Below are 9,275 nucleotides of genomic sequence, written 5' to 3'. Positions count from 1 at the left end.
TGTGGAATATCTCAGAGTCGTTCACAGTAAGAGCAGGAGTGTGTTTGAGAGAGTACACAGACAGTGAGCGTATCTGAACCAGCATAGATGTATCTTCTCTTCACTGTATTTCTATAAATGGGTCAGCTGGATTAATGTTCTGACTCGGTCTCCCAGTAATGTGAGATTAGCCTGCTAGCGTTAGCTGTCGCTCAGTTCGGTTCATCTCTTCTGTTTCACCGGAACGGCTCTGAGCGAGACACTTGATGCTCATTTATCTCGGCTTTAAGAATATATGTTTTTATTAGTTAATCTTATATCACAGTCTGTCTGTATACTTGATTCATGAATTAAAACCTAAAACAAGAATGTGTGTAAATCTAACATTCTAAAAAATACAATTTCTTTTGAATTACTGTTACTGTTGAATTACTTTTGAATAGTTTTTTTGTGTTATACTGTTCTCAAGTTTGGGGTCATTATGATGTGAGAATTAAATTATGTAATAAATTAATACGTTTATGAAGCAAGGATGCATTTATTTTTATAAATTTATATTTTATAATATTTTTATAACTGGAGTTAACGAAAGTGGTATTTTTATTGATATAATCAAAATACACGAACATCCCAGTAAGACATATTTCATTGTTCTGAACCCAGTCTGGCCTCACATTGACATTAATACGTGGTAAAGTTTGCCCTCTGCTGGTGTTTAGAGGAACTGAACTCAAAGGAATCCTGTAATTAGAGCTGTTTAATAACAATAACATGATCCACACACATAAAAATATATATATATATTTTAATTTATACTGAAAAATTATTTATACTAAATATTTAGGAACACTTTATTTTACAGTGTCCCTGTTACACATTTTACATGTAGGTACTATAGTAATAACAGTCAATAGTTTGTAGTTACATGCAACTAACCCTAAACCAAAACTTAACCCTAATTATATAGTAAGTACATGAAGTTAATTACTATTACTTAGTACACAATTGTATAATTACACTGAAACACGGACACCTTAAAGTAAAGGGTTACACTTTATTTGACAGTGTCCTTTACTTACTATAGTAATAACAGTAAATGATGCATAATTACATGCAACTAACCCTCAACCAAACCCTATTCCTACCCTAACCCTATAGTAAGTACATGTAGTTGTTTAATATTACTCAGTATTTAAATATATAATTACACTGTAACAATGACACCTTAAAATGAAGTGTAACCCTTTATTATAAGGTGTCATTGTTACAGTGTAATTATTTATTTACGTACTGAGTAATATTAAACAACTACATGTAGGGTTACGGTTAAGGTTTGGTTGAGGGTTAATTGCATGTAATTATGCATAATTTACTGTTATTACTATGGTAACTACATGTAACATGTAACAAGGACACTGTCAAATAAAGTGTTACCAAGTAAAGTGTAACCATAATTGACTCTGAAACAATTTTCACTCAGAAATCGCTAGTAAATCTCACAAATAAAACACTCCAATAATCTTTTATCTCCAACAATGTTTTACAGACAAGATCAGAAATTACCTAATGTCTTTTTATGTCTCTAATCTCTAATTAATTTGATGTATTTTAGGTGAGTGTGTTGAAATATGTGACCCTGGATCACGTCTCGAGTCGCACGGGTGTCTCTGTGGCAATAGCCAACAATACATATGGGTCAAAATTATCGATTTTTCTTTTATGCCAAAAATCATTAGGATATTAAGTAAAGATCATGTTCCTTGAAGATATTTTGTACATTTCCTACCGTAAATATATATAAAAATATATATATAAAACATGTATTTTTGTGAGTGAATGCAGCACAATTACCAACATAAATGCACAACTTTAAAGGAGATTTTCTCAATGTTTCGCTTTCTTTGCTCCCTCAGATTCCAGATGTTCAATAGTTGTATCTCGGCTCACTTATTCAGCTTATTTATTCAGCTTTCAGATTATGTATAAATCTCAATTTCAGAAAAATTGCCCCATGTGACTGGTTTTGTGGTCCAGGGTCTCGTATCCTCCCCACGTCTAACGCTCTCTCTCGTTTTCCTCTTCCAGGTATTGGTAAAAATGTGATCTGTGACCGGACGGCGACTCCGCTGGACGCCTTCCGCATGATGTCAGCGGCCCAGTATTACCCGAAGCTGCTGAGCATCATGGGAAACGTGCTGCGGTTCCTCCCGGCGTTCGTGCGCATGAAGGAGCTCCTGGAGGAGGGGTACGCGGGAGAACTCCTGGTGTGCGAGGCGCAGGTTCACTCCGGAAGCCTCCTCGGGAAGAAGTACAACTGGAGCTGCGACGACCTGATGGGGGGCGGAGGACTGCACTCGGTGGGCAGTTACATCATCGACCTGCTCACGTTTCTGACCGGCCAGCGCGCGGCGAAGGTGCACGGCTTCCTCAAGACCTTCGTCAAGCAGACCGACCACATCCGAGGAATCCGGCAGATCACCAGCGACGACTTCTGCACCTTCCAGATGGTCCTGGAAGGAGGCGCGTGCTGCACGGTCACGCTCAACTTCAACGTCCCCGGGGAGTTTCGGCAGGAGGTCGTGGTCGTGGGAACGGCCGGGAGGCTGAGGGTTTGCGGGACGGATCTGTACGGGCAGAAGAACGACGGCGAATGTGGACAGGAGCTTCTTCTCAAGGACAAAACGCAGATTGAAAACGCGTCCCTCCCTGACAAGGCTTTCCGGGACATCCCGTCTCCGTATCTCACCGGCACCATCTGCATGGTTCAGGCCGTACGGCAGGCGTTCCAGGAGCAGGACGACCGGCGCACGTGGGACGGCCGACCGCTCACGATGGCCGCGACGTTCGAGGACTGTTTGTACGCGCTGTGCGTCGTAGACACGATCAAGAAGTCGAATCAGTGCGGAGAGTGGCAGAACATCGAGGTGATGACGGAAGAGCCCGAGGTCAGCCCTGCGTATCTGATCAGCGAAGCCATGAGACGCAGCCGGATGTCGCTCTACTGCTAATGCTAATGCGGATCATGCATGCTAACTGGATTATAGTCGATTGCTGGAGTCACGAGCTAAAGCGCTGTTCACTGCGAGGCGAGATTCGGTTTAACTGTTAATGCGACTGTTCAGACCAATGCAATGTTTGGTTACACTTTACTTTAAGGTGTTGTTGTTACAGTGTAATTACATTTAATATTAATTAATAACATGTACTTACTATAGGGTTAGGGTAGGATTTGGTTGAGAGTTAGTTGCATGTAATTATGCATAATTTACTGTTATTACTATGGTAAGTATATGTAACATACTGTATGTAACAAGGACACTGTAAAATAAAGTGTTAACCACATTTTTATTTTATTTTTTATACCCAACGTTTGTTTGCAAATTTCTTTTTAATTGCATGTGTTTTTAGAACTGCATATCGAATGAATTAAAGATTTGAGATCACACCTAAACAGCAACATAGTGTCGGCCCAGATCCGGCCCACATCCGGTACAAGTGGATTCAACACTCTATATGCATGATCCTCAAATCTAAACATGACGAGTTAAAGCCTGTTCACAGGGAGATGAAGATTTGCTGCAAAGATTTCATGCAAAATTGCGAGATGTAAACGTAGAATTACGAGAAACGTCAAAATTATGAAATTTCATCATAAAATTTCATAATTTTGACATGTTTCTTGGAATTCTTAGTTTACATCTCGCAATTTTGCATCAAATCTTTGCATCAAATCTTCATCTCCGTTTGAACTGCATTGAACTGCAAAGTAAGAAAGTATTTCTGCTTTTCTACAAAGTATTTCTGCTAAAGTATATCAGGTATTTCTGCTTTTCTAAAAGTGCCACCTACTGTCATTGAGTGAATCTGCATTTCCTTCAGCCTGTTTTTATGCATTGGTCTGAACAGACAAATTTCATGTGAAAATCACAGGTGTTGGTGTGAACAGGCCTTTAGACAGGCTGGATACTGGGAATACTGGGAAACTTCACCTTGAGTACATGCAACTGGAGGAAACATGCGTTTGTGCTTCTGGGACTGTAAACGCTGGTCAAGTATGCAATAAAACCTGCTGTCGGGAGAAAAACAAATGCTGAAATGCCGTAGTTCCTGCGACGGAGAGTGCAAAAAACAAACATGCACTTTTGCTTTACAGTCTGACTTCAGTTTGAAGGTACAGATTTTTTTTAAAACATTGTTTATTGGTGTAAGTGCAACCCAGACAAGGTCATCCGGCGTCTGTCAGCACGTGTTTGCATGCTAGCGTGAGTGTGTTCAGTGTGCACATGGACTCAATGACTGCAAATGCATGACATCTACACTGACCGACTGCAAACAACAGGAGTCGCTGTGTGTTACGAGCTGGATCTGGACACAACACAAAGAATGTCAGATGTTTCAGATGTGAATATTTATAATGCCAATGTTTGTGTGGTATCTTGATCATTATTGCTGTAAGTCTGAAAGGTTTTGAGTTGTAAACCAGTTTTGGTCAGATCTGAACAGGAGTCAGTGGTTCTCAGCTGGTTTTGCTTTAGGATCCAGATTTTACATCACATGACCCGCAAAATAAACAAAAATCAATCAAACACTGAAATAATGAAAAATTACGCTCTTCTTCTCACCAAGACTGCATTCATTTGATCAAAAATACAGTAAAATCAAAAATATTGTGAAAAAATATTACAATTTAAAATAACCATTTTCTACTTCAATATATAGTCAAATGTAATTTATATCATGTGATCAAAGCTGAGTTTTCAGCATCATTACTCCAGTCTTCAGTGTCACATGATCCTTCACAAATCATTCAAAACTTTTGACCAGTTTAGAATATTAATATATAATAAATTAATATTATCATGAACTGTTTAGACTCAAATATATGCAAAGTTATTAAGGTGTTAGACAAACCTGTATCTAATATCTGGCTCTAATTTGATTCTTTTCTACCAAAAGACAGATGAATTTGACTGAATAGTGTATCAGTGAATGACTCTTATCATGTAGAGTTTGATTGGACGAATGATGCATTTCTCCTTCATTTTAAAAGTTGAAAAGCCCATTTGACTGTACTTGTTTTTATCGATTATTTCCCGATTGCAATCCACCAGTTGAGGACGGCTGCTTCAGACTGTTGCAGAACGTTGCACTTTCTCGAGGGCTAGATAATGCATAGTCAATTTTAAGCCTGAAATATATAAACCAAAATATCTTTCAGACATGCTAAAGGTGCTCGAGATCTTTCAGTCTGAAGATATGATGCCTGTATTGGTCATTATCTCTAGTTTAGGGTTTAAATGCAGTTGTCACTCCTGAAACTTTGCCGTGTGTATGTGGCTGGAGATGCTGATGAAACTGTTATGAATAGGAAATGATGATTAACGTACAGAATTTTTCTTTGATGCTTTGATGCATGCGCTGACGACGTGCGCCGACTGTGGTCCATCACTGTGCAACTGCTGTATTCGCCCTGCTGTGCGTTACTGGAAACATGCTCTGTGTAGTTTATGGATGCTATTTATTTTTTATCCTGAATGTTTCATATCGAATCTGGAAGTGTGTTTATTGTGAGACAGGAAATCGAGGCCTTCGCGTGTGCATTCCCAATCCTGATTCGTCCCGCTCTACTGGAACACTCGATCAAGCTAATGCAAATGTTTCTTCAAGGAAAAATCATCTCTGGTGGACATATTTAATATTAATCTCTCTCAGGCCAACCTACTCAAAAGCAGCATGTCAATAAAGCTAGCAAATTGACTACTAAGTTCTTAATAAGAGCCATAAATTAATAAAATTAACATGTTGAGTGAGTCATTGAGAATTATGACATACTTGATCAGTATTCAATTTAATTTACGAGAAGGCAGAACCAAACACAAACTGTTGATGTACTTTAAAATTCATGTTGTGATGACGTGATCAACATCAAAGCTGTACATGGGTCCATTTTGGCTACCGGTATATGAATGTCACCATGGACGTGAATAATTTAGTCCATTAATAATTGAGTCCGAGGAGGTAAAAAGCTCTCAAGGGTTGTCATCTCGTAATTATGATAGTTATGACACGAAATGAACACAGCATAAGATAACACTGTATGGAAGCCCATTTACAACACATAAGCAAAAAACATGCTTTGGTAAATCATAATTATGACATACTAAGTAAAAAAAAAGTCAAAATTAAGAAAAACATTTTGTGTTATACAGTCAATATTATGCAATACAGTCATAATTATGAAAGAAGTTGAATTTGAAAGTTATGACATAAAATTATTTTTATAATTATGACTTTTTGGCAATTTTGACTTCATATCATAAATTACTTTTGACAGCATGTCATAATTTTGAATTGTATGTGATCATTATAATTTACCAAAGTATTATGTTATATTACACTGTATGGAAGCCGATTTACACCACATAAGAAATAAACATGCTTTGGTAAATCATGACATACTAAGTCACAAAAAGTCTAAATTAAGAAAAATACAGTCATGATTATGAAAGTATATAAAAAATATATATATTTTTGTCAATTTCAACTTGTCATAATTATGATTTTTTTTGTCAATTTTGACTTCATATCATAAATTGCTTTTGTATTTAAATAATTTTGAATTGTATGTGATCATTATAATTTACCAAAGCATGATTATTCTTATGTGGCAGAAATGGGCTTCAGACCTCAGAGATGATTTTTCTAATAATGATGTGAGATATAAAAGCGGCAATAAAAATAGGGCTTGATTTTTACTAATTTTAAAAGACACATAGAGGAGCTTTCTCCATCGTCTATGAGACTCGTCTTAATGGCATGATGGAATGATCTGGGATCAGTGTGAGTTAAGCTCTGTCGACAGCATTTGTGGCCTATAACATCATAAAATATTTTCTTTTAAAATAATGACAGAATATTAATTTTGGGCTGAACTCTTCCTTTAAGTTGAATGAAATGACTTCCGACGAAGACTTGCATTGAACCCAGAAGATTCCTTATTCTGTTATTATTGTGGTTGCTTCACTGACTGATAAACATCTAAAAGTCTGTGATTCTCCGAGACTCATAATTCAGTGTTTCTTCAGTGATGTTGAGAATGAAGACGTGAGGGGAACGCTTGCTCATCACCAGAACTGTTTACCCCAGATTTAACGTGGACGAACTGGAGTCAAACGTGATTACTGTATGCTTGAACTCGCCCGTTTCTGAACAAAACTCAACGATACTTCAACTGCAAACTTGAACCTGAGAAAAAAAAACATGTTACAACTGGAAACGTTTCAATGTAAGATATGGCTCGTTCTGTGTATGTGAATATCTACTGTATCCTCGTCCACAATGTGTGTGTGATGGAGACCATTAAAGAAAGGATTCAGCAGTAAAACGGTCTGGCTCTGTTATTTTCTCTCTTCACATGCATTCAGTGCTCAATGACTATTAGTTATGAATGTTTAATGCCCTGCTAATCTTGTTTGGTTTCTTCCGTTTGTGCTTCTACATGAAGTCTCCTGGACATTTACCATCTCCAAAGCTGTTGCAATGTTGCTTTATGCATGAAATCAGCATATTCTGACATGCAAATTCATTTTAATGGCTGACATTTGCTAAAGTCTTATATATACCAAAGTATAGTCCTCAAGTCTTATTCAAATGACTAGAAACCACCATGAGATGACTGTCATTAGTGCATTTCAGGTGAATATTGAGTAACAAAATATATTGTATTCCCAATTGCTATAATTATGAATCTATATCAGTTATCGGTGGAGACAAAAGACCATGCATGATTAGTTTGCAAATGCTGCTCGTCTGCAGGGCTGTTACTGCCCAAATGTTAAAGAAACACTGTGTTCAATGCTTTATGGATGTTTTTGAGTAGGCCTACTATATGTATATCGTGAACGCATGTATTTTGAAGTGACAGATGCCTATTTATCGGTGAATATAGTGTGAAAGGCCATTAACTCTGTTAACACTGTGTTTGAGCTATCATACACTGTTTTTGTACATGTAAAGGAAAACCAAATCCTCCAATATGTCGTTCAGAAAGTCTGGAAGAAGGTCTGATGATGTTCTTTCTCTGGAATAAACCAGGATTTTCACATTTGCTTGCCTGTCTGGAGTGAGATTTTAAAGCGTAACTCTCGCCAAAATGCAACATATGATCTTTTTGTTAATCGACCCGAGGCAAACTTTTGTTTAAAAGCATAATTAGAATGGAAACGCCACTTTTAAGTTTGACCGTATTTTCGTTTTCGGTCAAATTGCCCGTTGAATGGGAGTGCTTGGGGCACGACTATGATAGAATCAAAATCGCTATTTTTAAACCACTAAGAAGGCTCGACACAACATGAAACTGTGCTGGAAGTATCACCAGGGGCTCTACACATGAACTCCAGCATTGAGAACAGTGTTTGTGTACACAGAGTTTACTAAAAAGAAAGATTTTGAACAACTCAAAATTTTTGTCCACCGGTGTTTTGACAGTCAAAAATAGTCAATCTCAGAATGCAACATAGCCTAACAGGGAGGAGACTCAGGAGAGTAAAGATGGAAAGCTCCTAAAGCTTAGTTTCATATAAATTCACGGATAATTTGTTGTTTTGTCGTAAGTGAAAATCAATATTGACCTTATATTTGAAAAAGGATCCACATATAAGAAGCAATACTAAAATTCAGAGTCGGTTCATTCGCATTTGGAGATCGACCATTTTTGGCTGCAATGCCGGCTAATCAAAAAGATCCTAGGTTGCATTTTGGCGAGAGTTACCCTTTAATGACTCTACATGAGACTCCCCTATTAAAGAATTTAAGGATCCAGCAATACATTTTTAATTTCATCTTAATAATGCAAATTACCCAAGTACTTCATGTTCTACAAACTAGATTGTGCTGGATTTAAAAAAGACGAGTGAAAACAGTGGAATAGTGGCATTGGTGGATACATTACCAATGTGGATGTTATTTGTACTGTAACAATGTTAAATGATTGAGTCTTCTGTCAATGTTTACTCATGGCATTACGGCAACAGACCACAAGATGGAAGTGTTGTATTACAGCAAGATTTGTGATGGTGACATAACATTCTGCTTTCCAGTGTATTAGTCATATTCAAATTATGGCAGATCATGTTGCACCAGATATGAGTGTACACATCAAGATGTAAAGTTTCTTGGTCCTCACTAGTTTTATATGTGTTGGTTTGGGAATGAATTCAGCATCGACATTGCTTTACGATATAGAATTGCTCAAAACTATTTTCATATTTTTTTAATTAGGCTACTTCTGTAAAACA

At 37.3% G+C, this 9,275-nt stretch overlaps 1 protein-coding gene across 1 annotated transcript in view; it reads left to right on the top strand.

Annotated features, from left to right (window-relative positions):
* The window catches only part of gfod1 (glucose-fructose oxidoreductase domain containing 1), a 25,691-nt gene extending 18,328 nt beyond the window's left edge, over window positions 1–7,363 (top strand). Inside the window, exon 2 of the mRNA XM_084103205.1 lies at window positions 2,065–7,363. Coding sequence (XP_083959331.1) covers window positions 2,065–2,987 — 923 coding nt within the window. The 3' untranslated portion in view covers window positions 2,988–7,363. The remainder of the gene's footprint in view (window positions 1–2,064) is intronic.
* The last annotated feature ends 1,912 nt before the right edge of the window (window positions 7,364–9,275 follow it).

Source organism: Abramis brama (genome assembly GCF_963993115.1).
Source record: "Abramis brama genome assembly, chromosome: 24".
Classification (NCBI taxonomy): Eukaryota; Metazoa; Chordata; class Actinopteri; order Cypriniformes; family Leuciscidae; genus Abramis; species Abramis brama.
This window is presented reverse-complemented; position numbering and strand designations above follow the sequence as displayed.